A 21,645-nucleotide genomic window follows, 5' to 3' on the forward strand; every position below is an offset into this window, starting at 1 on the left:
TACATAAACATAACATAGAAATTCATATGCAGACAAATTAATTTAATACCCCGTTCGAGTTCATTCTACTCCCATTTAGGTTCATAATCTTATAGTTTTACTTACATAAACATGAATTTTCTTTATTGACTAATAAAATATTTTATTAATGATAATAATAAGTCTGGACAATTCACATGGCACCATCTAGTCCCAAGCTAAGCAGAGCTTGTGTTATGGATCTAGAGTCTAGACAACTGATAGAAATATATAGTTTTATTTTTTTAGAATATTATGCATATATCTATGTATAATATTCATAGAAAAGCCAGAAAGAATAATCGAAATTAAGGCGGTGTGCTAAACTGCTACACCAACGAGGCCACATTTGTGAGTGTAGTGCCGAATTCGATAATTTACCGAAAAACAGCAAAATGTCCACTGAGCAAATAACCACTATGCTTTCTTTATTTATTGCTTATGTAAAATAAGAGACCCGTGAGAATAACTGTCAATGTCAATTTGTTAAACGTCAATCAATATGTTAACCTCAGTGTTTTATTTGAGGTTATGAAGTTGTTTCTATTATTATTACAACGATTACAAAACTATTGAATATTAGAAATTCATAATATTATTTGCATTTAATATGCTTACAGCAATTAGGAACACTTTGCGTATTCCCGCTATAAATATAGGACGGTTATTTCAAACTTCAGCACCACTAGCGACTGAAAAATTCGATCACAAACGTATACCCCAAGAAGATGAGGGTGTACAAGGCGAAAAGATAATTGATCTGGATTCTGTTCTTAAAGCGTATGTTATTATATAATTTTCATTATTTGTATTTATAAAGGAAAAGGGTGCACTGCTTTTTATTCCAATTATCATGAGTATATATTTTAAAATGGAAATGTAATACATGTATTATTGTAATCATTTATTAATTAAATTTACACTCATGTTACTTATAATTATTATATGTTGTGAGCCTATTAAATAAAGTTTACACTTAATATTAGAGATATTAACTGTAATATTCAATGAGTAACTTTTTATATTTAATATAATTAAATTGAAATTAAGGTTATTAATTTAAACAAGCTAATCTTGATTGCATATACAATTATTTTTGTAATATGTTTATAGAAAACAATCCCTATTCCCGACCCTCGAATCAGAAAACACACTATTTGATGGGGTGCCATACAAACAACTACCCATTTGTAATATAAGAGTAACACATAATAACACCGTGTTCACAATGACCGATGCAGCAGGAACAGTCAAACTTATCAGATCTTGTGGCATTGAAGGGTTCAAAAACACAAAAAAGGGCACAAACATAGCAGCTCAGACTACTGCTATTAGTATTGCAACGGTAAGTTCATATTTGAATTTATATGTTAGTTCTTAAATAAATTTGTGCCTATTTCATTCATTCATTTATAATTTAACAGTAGTAGATTTCTTGGTAGAGCTTTTACTACTTTATACAATCTTCCATAAATCTCTTTGGGTACTGATACAACCAAACTCAAACATTTTCCTTAATCTGCTTGGTATCCTCTACTACTCCTCTTTTCTTCTATTTTTCTTTCAATTATAATTGAAATGTCTATTTAATAAAATATTCATATCTATTTTACTCACTTACTCATTTTGTGTTCCAATATATTTTTTTATGTGGAATTATGCAATTATAATTATACATTTCAATTTTACTTATGGAACTTTCAACTTATTTGCCATTTACAATACAATATAGACTAACTTCTATATACCTGTAGAAAGAATAAAATGAAATTCTTTATCTCTAAGCCATTCCATATGTCAATTTTGAAGGTTGTATTGAAATAGAATCCTATAGTAAATTCTAATAATAAGCTTAAATTTAAGCACTTTTAAATAGTCAAACTTATTTTTTTTTAATTTACTATCTTTCGGAAAGTTGTCTCATGAGAAGTAAGAAAAAGATACTTGCATGTTGCTCTTAAATAATTGTTGACAAACAACTTGAATTTGATCTTACACAATTATAATAATTTATGTATATTTACAGAAAGCTATTGATCGAGGTGTGAAGACTATCAGAGTTCGTGTTAGAGGATTAGGCCCAGGAAGACTGGTATGTATAATTAATATGTTTTTTATACTTAAGAAATAATATTGGAATATTACAAATTTTAAAAATTTAGTGGCCTAGTGGTATACTAACCCTGAATTACAGCCTAAAGGTCGTGAGTTTTTTCTGTATCTGGAGGATACAGAAAAAAACTTTGTGTGTTAAAAAATATTTCTGATTGACCTTTTTGAAGAAATACCAATATCAAACCAAAGATTAATCTGAGAGTTGGGTGTAGGCACACTTCCTGCTATATTGAATTCTGATATACCCAGCAAAGTGTGGCAATATCAGGTGTCGCATTTACCATGACATTATGTGACTACCCAATCTGAGATAAAAGTTATGACATGTAAAAAAAAATATTACTATTATATTATTCCATATAGCTGTAACATTAATTTTTATCTCTTTTTAATTATCTTCCAGGCGGCAGTAAAAGGACTACAGATGGGTGGTTTGGAAGTGGTATCAGTAACAGATAATACTTACGTATCATGGAATCCTCCAAGGCCAAGGAAAGCAAGGAGACTTTAGTTTGTACTGATGTTAATAATGTATATTTATCATTTATTATCTAGTTAAAAAAAATTATAATAAAAATATAGATTTAATAATAAATATTTACAGTTTTATTATACCTATTTTATTTACATTAAAATCCATATTTAGACTGGGTCTGTCTTTTTGACATCCTATTATTTGCCCATTGATTTTGTAGTTCAACTTCATTTGCCTTAGCCTGGAAAAAACAAAAAAAAATATAGACAACATAAACAGGAAAAGTATATTTTTAGTATATTCAGTAATTATCGACACTTACTTGGTGTGCCAAATATGTAATTTGGTGCTTCCTCCTTTGTTGCGTTGTAGGTTCATTCCCTTTCTTCTTACTTGATGAGACACGCTTACTTGTGTCATCCATAAGTCCCTTCAATAACCATTCACGTGCATCCGCAAGTACTTCCTGTTGATTCACGTCTACTATTTGGATGTCTTCCCTTTTGCGTTTGCCACGTGCACCACACAATTTTAATATCTGCAAACATATTTAATATTGTTAAAAAATTGTTTTGACAATAAAGTTCAGTAATTGCTTTATGACTGATTGAGACAGGTCGTTATTACAACATCGGACCCTGCCTCTAAATAAAATCATATAATTATAATTTACACTGCTTATAACATCTGTTTTGGTATAGTGTTTCATTCAATGACATTATATCGAGTTTCTATCAAATCAAATAAAATCATTTATTAGCAGAACAGCTTATAAATTTATATAATATTAAAATATAATATCCAGTGTATTCAGCCTGCAGCCTACAGGCGTATTTTTTGTATAACATTGTATGATATATAGAATTGAGTGATTCATATCCAACTTTGATTCTCATTAGACTCAATTTGGGATCTGCTTCACTTGGATCTGAATATAAATATTTTATCAGGCTCCATAGCTAGAATATTGTCAATATACTACCTATAGAAGCTTCTAATTATTATATTCAATCAGTAGTATATTTAATAATTATTGAATTTAAATGTTAGAGTATCAACAAGGCGCTTATTGTTAAGCTAAGATCTAATATATTATGAACAGATATACTTACAGCTTCGTCATCAAGGACTATTTCATTTGCATTATCAGTAGCACCATAATTGCTACTCGTACTTGATATTTCATTATTTGTGTACTGTTCAGGGTTACTACTACTACCTTCTGAATAGACTGTCTCATTATCCACATAATTTTCTGTAACATTGTCTTTGAAATAAGATTGAATGTTAGATGCTTCTCTTTGTGCCCTTGGAGCTGATACATTTTTCACATTGCTTCTCATATCATCTATATCTAGAGGAATATCCTCAACAGCAGGCAGTTCAATTGGTTTGTTGATTGAGAAGAAATCATTTTGTACTTCATCTTCATTGTCACTGTCATCTGAATAGTCTGCTAGAGCTTTCACATCTGTCTTAGCTTTTTTCATTGGTGTAGGTAATGGGGCTTTTTTCTTTATATCCATAGTTTTATTTCGTGTGAGTACATGTGGTATTAATGATTTTGTAGTAGCTTTAATGGATAAACTGGCATTCCTTGGTTGTGGTAGTATACTTAACAACCCTGATTTTTGCTGTAATACAATCCAAAAATTATGCATACATGACAGATGTTAAATAATATTTGTATAATAATATTGATCAACTTACCCCATTTCGTATCTTGGGTTTAGCAGGTTGTGTGCTTCCATCCACATCTTTGAACTGTAAAAAATTAAGGCTTTTTTTATATTAATTAAATTAATTATTTCAATGGTTTCTTCATATTCATTATCAAATTTATCCAGTAGTTGTAATCTAATATGAAATAGCAAACATGTTAATATTTAAAAATGTAACCATTATTTTTAATTAATATTATAAATGTGATAGTATGTTTCTTGCACTTTAATATCTCACCAAATTAAATTTATAATTACGACATTTGCTATAGAACTGTAACTTGGATAAAAGATTGGATATTCATTGTGGTCCATTTAGTCATTAAGAGTTATGGGCTGAAACCAGTTTTAAGCAAACTTACATCGCTCAAAGAAGGCACTGTAATCTTAACTTTTGGTTTCACACTATCTGATGTTTCCTTTTTGTGCAAGAATTCATCATCTTCTTCAATAACAGCTGACCTTTTCAGTGTTGGTTGTGGCAGAAAATTGAATAATCCTATGTCTCCTGCCTCTGGTGATGTCTCTAATTCTTTTGAATCTGTCTTTGTAGATGGCACTATAGGTTCTGTAATAAAATTGTTGAATATTGAGTTAAGGCACCTAATGGGCAAACCATAATATAACATCATGTTAACTCCCACATTTTATCATCTCAATGGCCTAACTGACCTGACCATTATCCCATCATATCAGTCACTTACTAGTGCCCCAACAGTGTATACCATTAGCAGATATTGGTGCACTTTAATATTATTCCAATATAAAAAGTTGTTAAGTCAGCATACACTCTGAAGAGATAATTAGATGACCTCGGTGGTAGCCAAAACACAAGCTTTAGCAAGCTTCACTTGGGTCTAGATGGCGCTGTGTGAATTGTCCAGAGATTATTATATTATTATTAATTCAAACTAAACATAATTAATTTCTGGTAATCTTACTATTATTAATGTAAACAAATGCAAAAATTTGTGAGTATGGATTGATGTTTGGTATGTGATGATGCGGCTCGAATGCTCAGATGGTAGGTGATGGTAGGTAAAAGTTACATACAAGGAAAAAACTTTAAAGATTATATGGATAAATTGCAAATGTGTCTGTCTATTTAATACATTACTATATAGCTGAGCACACTGGTATTGTAACTTTATTTATTGGAGTACTTAATCTAAGACATACACTATGTCTTAGATTTAAGTACCTAAGTTCCCCCCTTACTATGATATATATATTTTTTTAATTACATTTGATTATGCAAACGAACTTAAATGTCAGGCATTTCCAATATACAAATGTTCGTTTTCCTTTATTAGCCTACCTTCCAGTTTCTTGGCTGGCAATACAGAAGAAGTATCACCATCATCTTCTCCATAATCACTAGAATCACTGTTGTCGTAAGCAACTAGAGCCATTATATGTAAAGATTAATGTTTGTTGATTTCTAATATTATATTGAGACAAAGTATATTCTATTGAAATTAAAATTAGTGAATTACTTGAATCATAATATAGAATAAAATACTTTGATTTATAATGAAAGTATACGATTCAGAACACATAAAAATAAATAATACACTGCACAGAGACACAGAGTAATATAGAGATTGCTAGGAATTCAGCACAGATCGAAAAGTGGCTGTCAGTAATTCTACCGAAGTCTCGCAACGAAGCAACGAGTAAAATAATATATATAATATATATTCAATTCCAGACTAAACATACTGAAAAAGTAAAATATCGGTATATTATTAAAAAAAGAGATGAGTTCTACATAGGTACTATTTAATATGTTATATTATTCATACTGTCATTGTCATTAGTGTCACTGTCAGTACACCGATTGTAATTGATATGTCGATTCGTAGTCATGTTTCCATTATTTTTTCGAAATATGTTTTCTCATTATTAATTCCAATTTCCAAGAATATAATAAATATCAGTTAATATCACCAGAACAGGATAAAAGGTACTGTGCTAATATTTAATTACAGTTTAGGTTAGAGTATTTATGAATATATATGAATATTAACATTTAGATTACTTGTAGCCAGAATGCCGAAAAAATTCGCGGGAGAAAACAGCAAAGCTGTCGCTGCACGGCAACGCAAAGAGAATGCGAAACAGGAGAAAGATCAGAAACTCAAGAAAATGATAGAGGATGCAGAATGGGAGGACAACGATGACAAATTAAAGAAAAAGCAGCAAAAAAAGGTAAACATAAATTATATTTTTTATGTAATTGGAATGATCCACGGCCTGGTGATAAATGGCAATCCTCACATGAACTGCACCGCAGGCATCATGTTATTATGTGACGTCTTTAGTAACCCTCATGTTTTACTATTCCTTTTTGTCTCTGAATTTCATAGTTATGTCTCAATCTTTATGGAAGTACAGCTGACATATTGTTTGTTGGCGGAAATAAATGATATAGAGTTACACATAATAATTGTTATACAAAGTCTACCTCAGCAAAAAGCTTAGTGTTACACTTTAATTTTTTTATATGTAATTTACAATTTACAGGAAGATCAAGAAAGAAAACGTGTAGAACAGCTACAAAAGAAGGCAGAGGCAAAGGCTCTATTAGAAAAGGAAATGGAATCATTGAAAGGCACTGTGAAAAATGCACCACCACCACCAAAAATTACTCGGGCACAGATATCACAATTAAAGGAAAAGACTATAAAAGCTGAACCACCAAAACCAGTGGTAAAATATCTACATCTTAGTAGTATTTTCTTTGTGTACAATGAAATTGACAATCTATTATTGAGTCCACCTTGTTTAGAACGGTTTTCATGTAAGAAAATCGAAAGAAATCATATAGAGGTTATCCTGACATGGTACTTTGTTTCATGTTTCTAACGATCCCTACCTCCCTGTTAAGAGTAGACTTCAATCACAATATTTTACTTATTCCAAAATTAAATTTGCAAGTACAATAAAGAATCTGGCAAAGCGTCCAACTAAACCTACACCTGAGTCACAAGTCCTATCTTTTATCTCTTTGGTCTACATACATTTATATTTCATGAACAAATTAGTGTCATTGTTCAAAACAAATATTCAATAAAAATTACTATAGAATGCAGGACTTTGTCAGCAAGGCATTTTAGATTGCCATTATATATTTTATTTATGCTAATATGAAATACAGTGCCCTTGCAGCATTCATTTTGGAAACTTATTCTGTATAACCACATGAAACAGTAATGCAATTTGAATTAAAAAATATATCCTTGTATGTTTAAGTGATGATTTTTTATGACAATATTTCATATTATGTGTAATAGTCTTTAATTATTACTTAAACATATAAAGGCCTACATGATAAGTGCTAACCATACTTGGGGTATACTACTGTAAAATGTTACTACATCTTACTAACTAAATATGTTATTACTATTGTCAATATGTTAATGCCTGAACAGTTTTTTATTACTATTATAATAATATATTGCAGCCATCACGGGTTGTCATTGAAGAAGTTCCTTTGGAAGAAAATCTTAATAGAATACAACTTGATGGTGAATTGGCACAGTCTGTGGATGAAGCTATATCTATACTCAGGTGAGAATTGTATCACTATGCTAATATTATGCTTTAAATAATATAAATAAAATTGGAGTGTCTGTTTGTAATATTGAAAATAATTGAAATAAAAGTTCTTTGCTATGTGTATATGAATATAAATACTGTACATACACTAAAATAAATAACATTTAAAAAAATTTTTGCCTGTCTGTCTATCTGTTTGTTCCGGCTAAACTCTGAAATGGCTGGACCGATTTAGGCAGCAGGTAGCTGATGTAATAAGGAGTAACTTGGGCTGCTTTTATTTTAGAAGAATAAAGTTAGATTCCATGCGGAAGAAGTCGCAGGAACAGCTAGTTATTACTGTAAACAGACTACCTTTAGTATCACTGAAGTTATCAAAAATGTATCTAAGGAAATTATTAAAACAATGAATTTAAAAAAATTACAACCGAGTACTGATAGTTCCATACAAAAATGTATTATGAAAACACACACCTTAGGGCTATTTCAAATTCAATTAATATAAATTGTACACATTTAGTTACACAAAATACTAACTTTTCTTCTACTTATCTTTTCACTTTGGTTTCTCTAATGTTTGAAGTTTTTCAATTAAAATTTTATATACTCTATAAATTTATTTCTCTTTATTTTTCAGTGATAAATCAGACATGGATAGACATCCTGAGAAACGACAGAAGGCTGCATATACAGCTTTTGAAGAAATAAATTTACCAAGAATTAAAGCGGAGAATCCTACTCTTAGGCTGTCTCAACTGAAACAGATGCTTAGGAAAGAATGGCTCAAATCACCACAGAATCCTGTTAATCAGATGTGATCTTAGTTGTTTAAAAATTTGTAACTTATTTACTAACATGATTTAATTATATGTTTATGTTGAACTCATCAATATGTGAAGTTTATATTACATAGCATTGAAAAAAAAACAGTACAATGGCCTGTTCCCCTGAGATTGATATCTCACATGATACCTTTGTGAATAGTAAAAACTGATCTCTATGTGGAATAAAAGCTTGTTAGAGAAGTTGATATCTCATCAGTAATCTATAATGTATTTATCTGACCAGGGTTCTGATTCCCTAACGATGGCATCAAATTAAAATCGTATAAGTCAGGTCCGTCCCTTCAGCACCAAAATCAAGTTAAAAAAAGAGTATGAGATTTGTTAATAAAAATTAAAAAATATATATTTATTTATACATATTGTCTATCATGTTTCTGTTATATTAAATTGTAAACTACAGTGTATATGGCTCAAAAGTTTATTCCATTTTAGTAGTAGTTTTGTTACATGTCATTTGTACGAAAGATTCATGTTTACTGACATAAAAAAAAAATTGGTAATACTGAAACATAGCTTTATTAACAATATACATTTACAATTTCAAGTTAAAGAAGCCATAGATAACATAGGTCATTTTCCAATAATTCAATTGTTTTGGAATATTTGTTGCTGTACAACTAATTCTTTAAAAGGAGAGTATGTGTGTAAATAAATTTTATTAATACAGTTTGTTTCAATTGGGTTCATTCTTGTATTGTAGTGGTATTCCGCCTCTACCTTCTTCAGCCTTTTTCACTTCTGTTTCCCCCAATTTCTGTTCTAGACCTTTCCATGTGCGTTCTTGTAAATTCCCTCCAATATTTTCCAATGCCCAGTTTTGTTTCTCTGATAATTCTGTGCTTGTATCATTGTGGTTGCCTACTTTAATCTCCCTTATTCTTCCTGTAACCAGACTAACATCGGTGCCCTCTTCTACTTGGTTAATTTCACAGTAATGCCTCTTGCCAGGCAGTAGGTCGTCGTAGTCTGTGACGTGATTTGCAAAATAAGGTGGTCGATTAGAATTTAGAGCTACTTCTAACTCGTAAGGGTACACAATTGGTTTGTAAAAATCCCTACTGCTATACAGGTCGTTTTCAGGACATGCGATCATTACATAAATATCAATCTGAAATAATAAAAATAATAATTTAGGACAATGAAGACAGTGCCACTTAGTCTCAAGCTAAGCAGAGTTTGTGTTATAAAATACATACAACGTAACTGATATAAAATATATAGAAACACCCAGCCGACACACAATTATCATGATTACAAATATTTGTACCGTGCGAGAACTCGAGCCCGCGACCATAGAAGGTAAGGTGACCATCGAGCCCGTAAAATTTGTCAATAATATAAATAATGTAAAATTAAAATTACTAAATATAATCTAGTACTCTAAATTATATTTAGTAATAAAAATATGTAGCTATTTTAGTTTCTTTTATGGGCAATGGACTTCTTGCGGAACATTATCTATATTTCGGAATAACTATACCCGCGTGAAATTTATAGCCTATATATTATTCTGATGTATAAGCTATATTATTGTCAAGTTTCATAAAATCCATTCGGAAGTTTTGCGTGAAAAAGTAACAAACGTCCATTCATCCACAGCTGCAAACTTCCATGTTTATAATATTAGTAAAATATACAATGTATGTAGTTTTTTCATTTTATTTACCTCTGGAAAATTCGCTAGTTTGGCAACATTCGGTTTGCCGACAGATACGATGTAACTTTTCTTGCCATTCACACGACAAAGCTGCTTCATCCTGTTTATTATATCCTTAGTCTGGTTTCCAGCCAATTTGCAGACCAGAATACCAACAACATTGGCATCTTTACATTTCTCCACAAGAAACCGCCTCCGTTTGACCCACGATGTTTCATCTTTATGTTCAACTTTACCAGTTTCTGGGTCTAGTGAATACCATTCTTTTGCTGTAGAAAAAATAAAAGTATTATTTTACATATACTTTCATTAATTATTTAAGTCTGTACTATAGACATTCCTTAAATTGTGATAATATATTATTAAAATGAAAAAAGAAGAGTAAGTTTAAGAGATTAGATTGCAGAAACAAAATTCTGTTGTCATTAAAATGGTATAGTAAAACAATTTATATTGAAGGAGTTGTGCCGAGACGAAACAACAAGTAAAAAAGTTTATTAGCTTCAAAAACAATTTCATTTCAAAACTACAGTGTTGGTATGACCTAGTATGCATATCAACATCTATGAGACTAGTTTTTAATAATAAGATAATATATTAGTTTATTAATAATGACCTTCAACAGATATTGTGTAATTAAAAAGTGTTTGGGTTCTAGTTCCAATGTGAATACATATACAATCCCTGAGTGTTTCAACAGGTAACACTGTTCCCTCTACATCTTTAACTACTCTTCCTAGGAACCTCTCCGGTGTCTCCTCTTTTTCTATATAAGCAATATAACTTTTAGGGTACCTTTGATACCAGCACTTTGATATTTCATCTGCAAAATAAATTATATTTAAAGTTATGAGATATAAAATGTTAATATTTTTATTAGAGTAATATACTCTAATTAAGTTTATATGTATAATACATATACAGCCATGTGAAGCCAGGGTGGGTAGCTAGTTAATCTATAAACATAATTATAAGAAACTATATACACAAAATTTGTAGGATATTTGTTTAAAAAATACATGAATACATACATGAATAGTGTAACTCTTGAATAGAAAAAAAAAATAATTCACCTTTACAATGCTCAAATTCAGTATCATAAAACAGGCATAAACTGTTGTTGCTGTCAGAATTGAAGTTATTGAACAAATTATTTATTGTCCCATCAATGTTGAGGTCTCCTCTTGGAAGCACTATGAAAACAGGAAGGTTGGTCTTGGAGAAACAAGTGTGGCCGTAATGAACCACTGCATTCCCTTGTACATGCATAGCAGCCACTGTGTCCACACAACAGCTGGAAGTAATTAATAAAAAGATGAAATTGTTGTGTTCAGGGAAATATAATAATTATATTTAATAATACAGACAATCCTCTCTGGTCTTAAGCAAAGCAGGGCTTGTGTTATGGGTGCTAAATAACTGATATACCTAATTTTTTATGTAGGTATGTACTTGTATGCTTACTACTTCTATAAAAATATTATAATATATTATTATACATTGTATTGCCTGGGTGTCTTGTACCCAGGCAGTACTTACATACTCATGTTTGCACCATGGGAAGAATCTAACCCACAACCATTAAAAGTAAAGTGGTGTATATTGGTTCATAACTAAACTGCTTATTACATAAAGATCTTTATATAATTTAGTGTGAAGGTAGGTTGTATCATGAAGGAAGACATTAAGTATTTTTTTTCTAGAATTTAACAAACCTTGCATATGAAGTATCACCCAGAATATATAAGTCAACACCCACTCTTTTCTTTATCTCCTCATAAATGGCCACACTCACACACAATAAGTCATCAGGGAACTGAAGGCAGATCTGTTCAAAATAAAGCATGTGGTTGTCTACGGAATAATATAATAATAGGGAACTTGTAATGTTGCTATATAGTTGCAAACAAACAATTACATTTAGATCCAATTACACACTATCAATAAATGTTTTAGAAATATTACACAAAAGAAATGCATCATATTTAATTAATACAAACAAAAACTGGCAATACAACTATCAAGTCACATGACATTACAAACTGTTTAATAGCTGATAAATTTAATATAATTTATTCCTTATAGTACACACACATAGGAAAAAATAATATCTCGTAATAAGGTAAATGTAATATACAATCCCTTTGCTAGCAATGGGTACCATGTCAGGGTGACCTCCTCGCGGTTCCACCTAGAAACCATCGTGATAAATTCCTGCTGAAAATGTCATGATAGGCTAACTGACCTGACCTTATATTCATCTTATCATCCTCCACTGGTACTCCACCAGCATAAACTGTTAGCGCAGGCGGCTGCACCATTCTATTATCATCAATAAAAATAACTACAAGTAAAATTACATACCTTCAAAAAATTATTATCTACAATCCACTTGCATGTTTCCTCGACATAAAAACGTGGTACAATATCTTCAAAATCATTGCTCTCATTTGCAATAGATATTTCACGTTCAATGCATATTTTGCCGTCTGTGGTTAAATTAGACATTATTATTAAATAAATTAGGAAATAATTACATTAATTTTTATTGAAATAGGTGAACAGCAAATATTAAGAAGGAAGACTGTAAACAAACAGAAAGCACAGAACTTGCTATGTGTCAACTTGGCAAGTAATCTATGCTTTCTGTTTTGAGATAACTGTCAAAGATCTGTCCAAAGCTGGGTTGCCAAGGTGTTTGTCATTTGATTTTGATTTGGAGAAATTTCAGTTTGTGTCGATTTGAATTTTCAACTATAATTTGTAGCCTTATACCTATATAGTAGTTCGTTACTTGTAACGCTTAGACTGGATATTACCATTCGCAGTATAAATCAAGTTTTAGGAAACTGAATTCAGCGTAAACGAGTATAAAGACCGACGTTGATCTTGTTTTACTCATCCCTAACAATTTTTTTATTTTATTTGTAATCAACACAGACTCTTATACTACCATCTTTTTTCTAACTAATACTAATCCATACTCTGAAAAGCTAGGTTTAATAATACCATTTTGTAACCACTCACCAATTTGTTTATCAACTGCTTCTTGTTCCTTATAGGCTAGTCTTAAATCTATTATTTCATGTAGAACAACCTGCAACTACTGCGCAAAAGATGAGGGTGGGGAAAAATTTTATGGTTTATAAATATTATAATAATTATAGTGACACATAATGCAAGGATTTTTTTTGTTTCTAGGTTCCACCTAATAAAGAATATGTTATTTCAATAGATAATATATATAATATTCAATAGATATTTTTCATTATACATAAAAAAAAATTTTCAATAAAACAACATCACATTGAAGGGGCTCAGCATTAATAATTGTATATATTAACCCAGACCCCAGAGCACATCACAGCACTATGTCTAGTAAAATTAAAGACATGGAATGATATGAATATAATAAATATTATAAGTCTTCCACTACACTATATCTACACTACATTATATTTATAATGCTTTTAGTATATAGATTTACATTAAATGAAAATGGTTATTAACAAATTATTTATATAAATATATTAATAATTTATATATTAATATATTTAATAAAACAATTATGAATTTGAAATTCAAATGATATATTTATTAGCTGTTATAGTATACATGTTACTCATAACAGTTATATCTAAGAATTCCATTAACTGCACATTTATAATACATCGATGAATATACATTAAATAGAACATAAAAGCTTAAACATTAAATTTAATAATATATTACAATATGACTGCATTTAATATCCCTCATCACTAATTGTGATTTTATAGTCAGGGAATGCAGCTTTGATAAGTTTGGCTGTTATTTCATGGTCTGCTTTGCCATAGCCTTGTGAATAACCATAGATGTGAATCTTCTTAATACTTGGCTCATGTGATATTCTACCTCCACCCACTGTTTCACAATCTAATGGATGCAGTTTTTCTTGTACCTAAAAATAAAAACAATAATTATACATGTCAATGTAGTAATGGAATTATATAAAAATATATGTTATACAACAATTCAAATGAGTTTACATTAAGTTTCTTTCCATTCTATTTATAAGCACAGTTGTTAGTGTGCAGTACCTCCTTATTACATATTTCTGCTGCCATTGCCATCAACTTGTTTGCCAAGCAGTTTTGGCAAGTGGAAGATTTCATCCACTATCCGGCAGCATGTGACTATATTTTGCTAATAAGTACTATAATAACTATATATTTTGAATAACAATATGTTTAAAATTCGAGTTGAAAAAAAAGGAGACAAATGTAGAGAAACAAATTAAGTTTATATACCTCATCATATACGTCTGAATGGTAATTGCATCTGTAGTACCCGCGAACAATATATACAAAGTCGTCTTCACTTTGTTTTGTATCATATAATTTAATTAGGATATATTTAAATACCCCAGATGGATCTATATCTACAGTAGGCACATCCGCCAATGAAGATGATGCCATTGTTTTGACGGTTTGTAACGAAATTAAACCTGCAAATGAATAACCAATTGATGCTTTGAGATTAAGTTAATACACTACCAAACAAATATTTACTGTACAGTAATTTCTATACGACTTACTTGCACCACTCTGCAAATATTGATTTTATTTGATATATGCAAGTATTCTTTAAAAGAAAAATCAATCAATACATCAAAGAGTAAAGTAAGTATATCAGAGGAATGCATAAAGAAAAGTAGTAAATTACTCTGTGTATCGAATACAGTAAATGTCAGTATAATAGTAATAACTGTGTCAATCGCGATGACAGTTGGGAGATTTTCCACTCATCAAAATTTTGTAGCGGTGGAGAAAACATTTTATTTGATAGTTGTGGGAGGGCTTTGACTGTATATATGCCCACAGTATGTCTAACGAAAAAATACGAGCCCGCTGCCTAATCAGTTTGAGAAGCCAAGGAAGTACAAAAAAAGCAAGCACGTTGAAAAGTGTCATAGTTCTTCTATGATAATTTCAGTACGCTTGCTTTTTTTGTACTTCAACATAAAAAAAGTCAGGAGGCAACTTTTTTTATGATGTTATTTTTGTTGAAAATTTAAGTTTGGGGGTATTTGAGTCTAAATTTCGAGGTAAAGCAGATTAACCTGGCATCTTTGACAATGGTAGAAAGGACTTGTATCCAGAGCCGTAAAACATAATCTAGAAAATCAGTCGCAGTCAGTCTGATCCGTTAGTCTGACAGTTTGTCTTTAATTCCTGTAATAGTTATTTGATATTTATATTTTTCTTTTCATCTCATGTCTTAAATTACATAGAATTAAAAATTTATATTGCTACTGTATAAAAACGGAAACAAATGAGTACCGGACTGAATAAAATGGATTCCAATTTAACTGGTGAATATTTATCTTTCTATATATTCATGTGGAACTAATTTATAGAATTTTGTCAAAATTTCAAGGTTCAATGATAGGACAGTGTTGTTTTAGAAAGATGTGTTTATTATTTTAATCTCTTCTCGTATTTTTGTTTGTCTATAATGATGTAATGATAATCCCGCCTACACTAACGCACGGTCAGAAATTCACAATATGGTTTCAAAGAAGGTTTGGCGCATATTATGTACGTATTATATGCTAGCTGTGCCCGTGGTTTCACCCGCATGAAGTTTATAGCCTATATGTAATTCTGATGTATAAGCTATATTACTGTAAAATTTCATCGAAATCCGTTCAGTAGTTTTTGCGTGAAAGAGTTACAAATATCCATCCATACTAACAAACTTTCGTGTTTATAATATTAATAAGAGTAGTCTATGACACTTGCAAGTAGTAGTATTATATTGGTAAAAGATTTTTCTAATTTCCCCCTAAAACCTCACAAACTTACAGATTTTACATCTTTATAATCTAAAGTATGATGATCATTACAGGCATGTGGGTGAGTTTTTTCACTACAGCTGGCATACCATCGGATGTTGCTGCTACATATGCCCTCACCTTCACAGAGAACAGGATCCAAAATGATATGCTACTGGACTTGAACAAGGAGTATCTCAGAGATATGGGCATCACCAGGATGGGAGACGTTATTGCCATACTGCGGTGAGGTCATAATATTTTTCTTTATTATTTTAATTGTTGAACAGTTGGAAGATTATCAGCACACATGTGTTGAGTGCTGCTGCATTCTAGTATTATGTAAGCAGCTTTATTATAATTATTTACCCCCCATCCCCCTTGTCAGCAAAAGTAAGGAAAGCTCTTATCACCTTCCTCCATGTTTACGTAATTATTTATCAATTAATGTATTATTTTTTTAGCAAAGACAATGTGAGGGTTGCCATACATGTAAGAAAGTAAATAACTACCGATGACATAATCATCATTTAGACTCCCCTACCCCTGATGTCCTCCAAAATAAGCAAAGCAAAGATCCCCCCTGCCCTCCCATAGTGCTTACGTAATACTCGAATGGGCCCTTAACATCAGGTCATCATGTTACAACATAATTAAGTAAATATATCATAAAATTTTTAACCTTTATTGCTATACATAGTTTTACATATGGTTATTATATTTTATTATATAAAATGTTACTAATCAATAACAAGGTCTAGTTCGTTTCGTTTCATTTCCATTCTGTGCTGTCTGCTTTGCAAGTTCATACTGGATTTCAGTTTATTTTATTTATTAATAACTAATAAATAAAATAAATCCAGTGAAATCCATGGTAGGGGTTTCTATTAACTGTTTCTTTTGTTCACTCTTTCACATGTGTTTACTTCTATGAATCATTTCAGAACTTTTAAAATATTATTTCTTAAATCACAGATTTTTTCTAGGCATATATTTAAGATTTATAAATTATCAATAACTATAATAATATTTTTACATAGGTCATTTGCAATTTCAATTAATTACTTCAAAAAGGTTCTAAAGCACGCAAGATTGTAGAACATAGGTGCTATATGCGCAAGCTTGCGGCGCGCTGTTTTTCTCGTTCGCTTTGTTTACATTTGTATTCTTTCCTGCGTGAAAAGCGATTTACATGAAAGAGTGTTCCTGTAAAGCAGCTATTATTCTATAAACGGTTACGGGAGCAACTGCTAGTAAGAAATAACGTTTATAATTATTTAATTATACACAGGCATTCTAAGCAAGTGCATGAGAATACGGCGAGGGATCGTGTACTGAGCACAGCAGTCACAAACAAAGTGCCCGTCGCCGCTGTCACAGGACGCTCCACTGTGTCTCAGCCTTCTTCTGGTTAGTCTAGTTTTGTAATAATTTGTCTATAATAATCCTGGACGATTCACACAGCACCATCTAATCCCAAGCTACGCAGAACTAGTGGGTACTAGATAAGTTATCTAAGTACATTGTTTTTGTAGACCGATACATACAATCTTAATCATAAATGCAAATGTTTCGTCGGAGGTATCGGATCCGCGACCATCGGAAGCCTTACACCTCTGACCGCCGGGTCTGTCAGTTTATACATTAATGCAATGATTCAAAGCTAACTATTTGCCATAAATGAAATATAATCCATATTTCGACTTTTCCATTTCTTGGGGTGCATTTCGTAACACACAGGCCTGACAATAGCCATATTTTGGCGAATGGCATTAAGATAACTGTAGTTGGTCAAATGTTCTTCAATTTGGATGGAAATATTAAAATTAAACGAACATACAAAAAAATAAAATCATTCCTCTTTATAATATCGGAATTGAATAATTAGCTCCCAATTTAGTAATATTTAAAACATCGGTTCCTCTTTATAATAATGGAATTGAATAATTAGCTTCCAAATTTAATAATAATTAAAACACCGGTTTAGATGTGACATATCTGTATTAAAGACAACCTTATAAAACATCTAGAACGATAGAAGTAAGTAGGCTTCCCACATTCGTAGAATATTGATATTAGTTAGCCAAGAATAGATGAAATTTTAATTTTTTTATATTTAAATATGCTAGAAACACACTCACAATATGCCACAACATGTACGCTCAAAATAATATCTTTATTGGTCCGAGTCACAAATAATAGTCCGCCATCTTGCGCCCACTACTCTCGAAAACGGTATAAAACCCAAAAATCTGATTGATTAAGCTGAAAGCTAAAAAACATTTATTTTCTCTTTTTTACAGCCGCTAGCCGTATATTAGAGCATTATACTCGTAACACAAACGTGCGGGAATCATCGCCTACGGTACCATTGCAACAAAAGAGGAAGCTCACAAATGCCGGGTTTGTAGATTTAATTATAACTAGCCCCATCACGGCTTCGGATGGTTACATTACAAATATTGGAATTTTTCGGCTTGTTCTGTACTATAACACGCATTTATACATATAAACCTTCCTCTTGAATCACTATCTATTGCTGAAAACTGCATTAAAATCCATTGCGTAATTTAAAACATCCAAGCGAACAGACAGCAGCGTCGGCTTTCTTTTATCCTACGTAAAGATATATTATAGACTAGCTAACCAACTATTGAAATTATAAAAAAAACTACAATACAATATGTTTTGTGACAGAAATGTGAAATATGTTTGAATAGATCTGACACGGAAAGCAACAGTATGAAGAAAGCTCGCTTCATACGTTTTTCGTCGCCACCACAAGCATCGGTGAAAGAAGGTAATTGTGACCACACAATAGAATAGAATAGAAAATTGCTTATTTAAATACTGTAACTTAAGTAGTTTTAAGAAACTCAACTGAATACCTTTTTTGAAAGCCCGTGTATTTACATTGTATAGTTATATAGGTGTCTATGTCTAGTATTTATAAAAATTCTGTGCATGAACAACTATTGCCATGCACGTTTGTCATTTAAGTGAGTCATATTTCTTATTAATTTTTTTAAACTTATCCTTACATCTTCGTAAAACGTTTCGTTGCAGTTACAAAGCAGACAACAGTGTTTTCGCGGCTCGGGCAGTCAGAGCCGGCCAAAGTTGTAACCGCAAAGCCTACCGTCAAAGCAATATACGCTAGGTTGGGATCCAAGCCTGCTGTGGCTGAAGAAGAGGTTGTTATACCAGTACAAAAGGATGCCCTCAAGTATGAAGGCATACTCAAGACTCCAGTCATAGCTACGCGGTCGAAGGTTGTCACCGTCACAACGTCAACAAACAATGTTAGGAAGATAGCTATGGGATGTACGATGAGAGCAGACGAGACCCCAGTTAATATTAAGGATAAATTAGCATTGCCTAAATCGAAATCGGTAAAGTTTTCAAATCATGTAGAGTACAAAGAAATAGAGATGAACCAGAAGAATGCAGGCAAACCAAAGGTGTTGCCGCAGAAATTAACACACCAGAAGAATGTAGTCAAACCAAAGGCGTTGCCGCAGAAATTTACGCCGGTCTTTAACAAACCAGAGAGACGGTTGTCTATGCCAGAAGTCAATAATGGAGTTAAAGCTAGGCTAGGTAATAAGAATGCTAACAATCTTACAATTACGAGAAACGTATTCAATAGGCTAGGTGTATGATTTTCTGTGCCATAAGGACGAGTTTGTTTTTAATGTGTTTTGTGTTTTATTAATGTACTCATTCTGAGGAAGGAATTTGTAGTCAGTTGTTTTAAGAGATTGTTATCATTACGAATCGTATTGTGGATGCTTTCTATGTATGGTTCAGTCATAGGAATAACAATATAAAAATTTACAATGCGTTAGAAAGCTTAACAGAATAAATAATGTACTAAGTACATACCGTAAGTACTAACTATAATGGAGCCTACTGATCGCCGATAAACATTGCTACAATCCAGAGTAGTAGTAATTAGCCATAAATATTATTCTATTTTTATATATACATATAGTTTGCGCTAATGTTGAGCCGGTAAGGAAAATCCGTTCATTACTATGAGAATGTATGTACAATCATTATATTAATACGTGAAGCAAAAACTTTGTACCTCTTATTACGAAAATGTGCGGATGGAGGAGTATGAAATTTCGAACACATATAGTTTATAGGTAGGTAGTATATAGGTGATATTTTGTGTGCAGATTGTTAATATTTTTTTTATTTTTGACCTTACAAATGTTCAATATATTAATTGTGGTCGAATTTCGACCATTCGGCGACACTAGTATTGATAACTAGCCGTTTTCTTTATCTGCGTGGTATTTAACTTTCTTTTATTTATTGAAATAAATATAATTTCTTCAATAAAAGTAGCCTAACTTACTCTTTATATCATGTTAGCGAAAGTCTCGTCATAAGAGGTCAAGCCGTTTCCGAGATTAGCAAGAACATAGGCAAGATTTTTTAAATTATTTTTCTTTTTATGCATTTAGTGAGAAGCTTTTAATTTGAAATTACAAACATACACTTTACTTTTATTTATTCGTATAGATGAAAAATAATTTTTGACACGAGATGGCGTCGTATTGTTTTTTTTTGTCAACAGCCTCTGAAGTTTCTTTTCTATTCTATTCGAGTTAATTGGTATATATGAAAAGAATTTATTTATCACTCATAATTGACAATATAGATGTATTTTATGTTGTTGACATCGCTATTTTTTTATCGGTATATGTACCGATTATTTTTATATAGTTTTACGTTATTTTAGCATAAGTTTTTTTGTACCACGCTGGCGCCAATCAAGCATATACGGCCCATCTGATGGTAAACGGTTACACTAAGTAAGTATAATGTTACCTAATTATTCAATCCAAATTCAATAAACAAACTTTTTTATTCTTTATAATACTAGTATAGATAAATTAGCACGAAACTAAAACAGAAGTAAAATGTTATTAAGTTTAATTAAAAAATATATAAATTATAAACTGTGTACAAAGAATTTTTTTTTAAACAAAATTTGAATCTCGATATAAAAAAAATTAATGCTTTGGGTATCGTGTGAGAAATGCCTTAGATTTTTATTTAATACTTTAAATTTAACTTTTTTTTTTATTAAATAAATAAAATAACAAAAATAAAAGTAGTCTAAGTTACTCTTCATAACCGTTCTTATAAAAGTCCCGTCAAAATTGGAATATTTAGAGATTAGCAAGAAGACAACAGACATTCAGATAAAAAAAATATAAGTAGGTACAGCAAGTACCCTATATGTTTTCATATGTATTTAGTGAAAAGCTGTTAATTTTAAATTAGAAAGAGACACAACCTTTTTATTTATTTGTATAGATGTAACTACATAATTATTTAGTTTAAATGTACATATGTATAAAGTGAACTTGTGAGCACGAGTTTATGTTTGGTGCATAGACACCATACATAAACAAAAGCAT

General features: G+C 31.1%; 6 protein-coding genes across 6 annotated transcripts; 3 read left to right on the forward strand and 3 right to left on the reverse strand.

Moving 5' to 3' along the window:
• Positions 1 to 540: 540 nt before the first annotated feature.
• On the forward strand, positions 541 to 2,705 carry LOC131851806 (small ribosomal subunit protein uS11m). Its single transcript, XM_059202366.1, has 4 exons — positions 541 to 798; positions 1,132 to 1,363; positions 2,045 to 2,110; positions 2,537 to 2,705. The coding sequence occupies exons 1-4, from the start codon at positions 629 to 631 to the stop codon at positions 2,642 to 2,644; spliced, it is 576 nt and encodes a 191-aa protein (XP_059058349.1). The 5' UTR covers positions 541 to 628; the 3' UTR covers positions 2,645 to 2,705.
• A 9-nt stretch (positions 2,706 to 2,714) lies between these two features.
• Positions 2,715 to 5,895, reverse strand: LOC131851805 (proline-rich protein PRCC). The gene is made up of 6 exons (XM_059202365.1): positions 5,648 to 5,895; positions 4,692 to 4,897; positions 4,319 to 4,372; positions 3,721 to 4,242; positions 2,931 to 3,146; positions 2,715 to 2,849 (listed from the first exon to the last, which is right to left on the reverse strand). The coding sequence occupies exons 1-6, from the start codon at positions 5,739 to 5,741 to the stop codon at positions 2,763 to 2,765; spliced, it is 1,179 nt and encodes a 392-aa protein (XP_059058348.1). The 5' UTR covers positions 5,742 to 5,895; the 3' UTR covers positions 2,715 to 2,762.
• A 274-nt stretch (positions 5,896 to 6,169) lies between these two features.
• On the forward strand, positions 6,170 to 8,780 carry LOC131851846 (coiled-coil domain-containing protein 124). Its single transcript, XM_059202410.1, has 5 exons — positions 6,170 to 6,295; positions 6,377 to 6,540; positions 6,856 to 7,041; positions 7,796 to 7,902; positions 8,528 to 8,780. The coding sequence occupies exons 2-5, from the start codon at positions 6,382 to 6,384 to the stop codon at positions 8,706 to 8,708; spliced, it is 633 nt and encodes a 210-aa protein (XP_059058393.1). The 5' UTR covers positions 6,170 to 6,295; positions 6,377 to 6,381; the 3' UTR covers positions 8,709 to 8,780.
• Positions 8,781 to 9,137: 357 nt separating this feature from the next.
• Positions 9,138 to 12,971, reverse strand: LOC131851838 (2-(3-amino-3-carboxypropyl)histidine synthase subunit 2). Its single transcript, XM_059202402.1, has 6 exons — positions 12,757 to 12,971; positions 12,108 to 12,220; positions 11,466 to 11,686; positions 11,009 to 11,215; positions 10,402 to 10,661; positions 9,138 to 9,843 (listed from the first exon to the last, which is right to left on the reverse strand). Exons 1-6 carry the CDS (start codon positions 12,898 to 12,900, stop codon positions 9,409 to 9,411), a joined length of 1,380 nt encoding a protein of 459 aa, XP_059058385.1. The 5' UTR covers positions 12,901 to 12,971; the 3' UTR covers positions 9,138 to 9,408.
• Positions 12,972 to 13,988: 1,017 nt separating this feature from the next.
• On the reverse strand, positions 13,989 to 15,066 carry LOC131851854 (14 kDa phosphohistidine phosphatase-like). Its single transcript, XM_059202417.1, has 3 exons — positions 14,969 to 15,066; positions 14,682 to 14,878; positions 13,989 to 14,332 (listed from the first exon to the last, which is right to left on the reverse strand). The coding sequence occupies exons 2-3, from the start codon at positions 14,847 to 14,849 to the stop codon at positions 14,138 to 14,140; spliced, it is 363 nt and encodes a 120-aa protein (XP_059058400.1). The 5' UTR covers positions 14,850 to 14,878; positions 14,969 to 15,066; the 3' UTR covers positions 13,989 to 14,137.
• Positions 15,067 to 15,599: 533 nt separating this feature from the next.
• LOC131851810 (uncharacterized protein C19orf47) lies at positions 15,600 to 21,541 on the forward strand. The gene is made up of 6 exons (XM_059202370.1): positions 15,600 to 15,745; positions 16,282 to 16,453; positions 17,499 to 17,617; positions 18,511 to 18,610; positions 18,943 to 19,007; positions 19,274 to 21,541. The coding sequence occupies exons 1-6, from the start codon at positions 15,706 to 15,708 to the stop codon at positions 19,867 to 19,869; spliced, it is 1,092 nt and encodes a 363-aa protein (XP_059058353.1). The 5' UTR covers positions 15,600 to 15,705; the 3' UTR covers positions 19,870 to 21,541.
• Positions 21,542 to 21,645: the final 104 nt, after the last annotated feature.

The sequence above is a fragment of the Achroia grisella genome, unplaced genomic scaffold, assembly GCF_030625045.1.
Source record: "Achroia grisella isolate CSIRO2021 unplaced genomic scaffold, CSIRO_AGI_Agris_v1 utg808, whole genome shotgun sequence".
Taxonomy (NCBI): domain Eukaryota; kingdom Metazoa; phylum Arthropoda; class Insecta; order Lepidoptera; family Pyralidae; genus Achroia; species Achroia grisella.

Coding starts and splice junctions, on each gene's coding strand:
- LOC131851846 (XM_059202410.1), top strand. CDS start 6,382: ATGCCGAAAAAATTCGCGGGAGAAAACAGCAAAGCTGTCGCTGCACGG. Junction 6,541..6,855: donor AGAAAAAGCAGCAAAAAAAG/GTAAACATAAAT, acceptor TACAATTTACAG/GAAGATCAAGAAAGAAAACG. Junction 7,903..8,527: donor GAAGCTATATCTATACTCAG/GTGAGAATTGTA, acceptor TTTATTTTTCAG/TGATAAATCAGACATGGATA.
- LOC131851810 (XM_059202370.1), top strand. CDS start 15,706: ATGAGTACCGGACTGAATAAAATGGATTCCAATTTAACTG. Junction 16,454..17,498: donor GACGTTATTGCCATACTGCG/GTGAGGTCATAA, acceptor AATTATACACAG/GCATTCTAAGCAAGTGCATG. Junction 17,618..18,510: donor TGTGTCTCAGCCTTCTTCTG/GTTAGTCTAGTT, acceptor TCTTTTTTACAG/CCGCTAGCCGTATATTAGAG.
- LOC131851854 (XM_059202417.1), bottom strand. CDS start 14,849: ATGGCATCATCTTCATTGGCGGATGTGCCTACTGTAGATATAGATCCA. Junction 14,333..14,681: donor ATTCAGACGTATATGATGAG/GTATATAAACTT, acceptor TTTTATTTTTAG/GTACAAGAAAAACTGCATCC.
- LOC131851805 (XM_059202365.1), bottom strand. CDS start 5,741: ATGGCTCTAGTTGCTTACGACAACAGTGATTCTAGTGATTATGGAGAA. Junction 4,898..5,647: donor GCCAGCCAAGAAACTGGAAG/GTAGGCTAATAA, acceptor ATTTTATTACAG/AACCTATAGTGCCATCTACA. Junction 2,850..2,930: donor TTACATATTTGGCACACCAA/GTAAGTGTCGAT, acceptor TGTTTTTTCCAG/GCTAAGGCAAATGAAGTTGA.
- LOC131851838 (XM_059202402.1), bottom strand. CDS start 12,900: ATGTCTAATTTAACCACAGACGGCAAAATATGCATTGAACGTGAAATA. Junction 12,221..12,756: donor TAGATAATAATTTTTTGAAG/GTATGTAATTTT, acceptor TATTTTGAACAG/ATCTGCCTTCAGTTCCCTGA. Junction 10,662..11,008: donor TTACACAATATCTGTTGAAG/GTCATTATTAAT, acceptor TTTTTTCTACAG/CAAAAGAATGGTATTCACTA.
- LOC131851806 (XM_059202366.1), top strand. CDS start 629: ATGCTTACAGCAATTAGGAACACTTTGCGTATTCCCGCTATAAATATA. Junction 1,364..2,044: donor CTGCTATTAGTATTGCAACG/GTAAGTTCATAT, acceptor GTATATTTACAG/AAAGCTATTGATCGAGGTGT. Junction 2,111..2,536: donor GATTAGGCCCAGGAAGACTG/GTATGTATAATT, acceptor ATTATCTTCCAG/GCGGCAGTAAAAGGACTACA.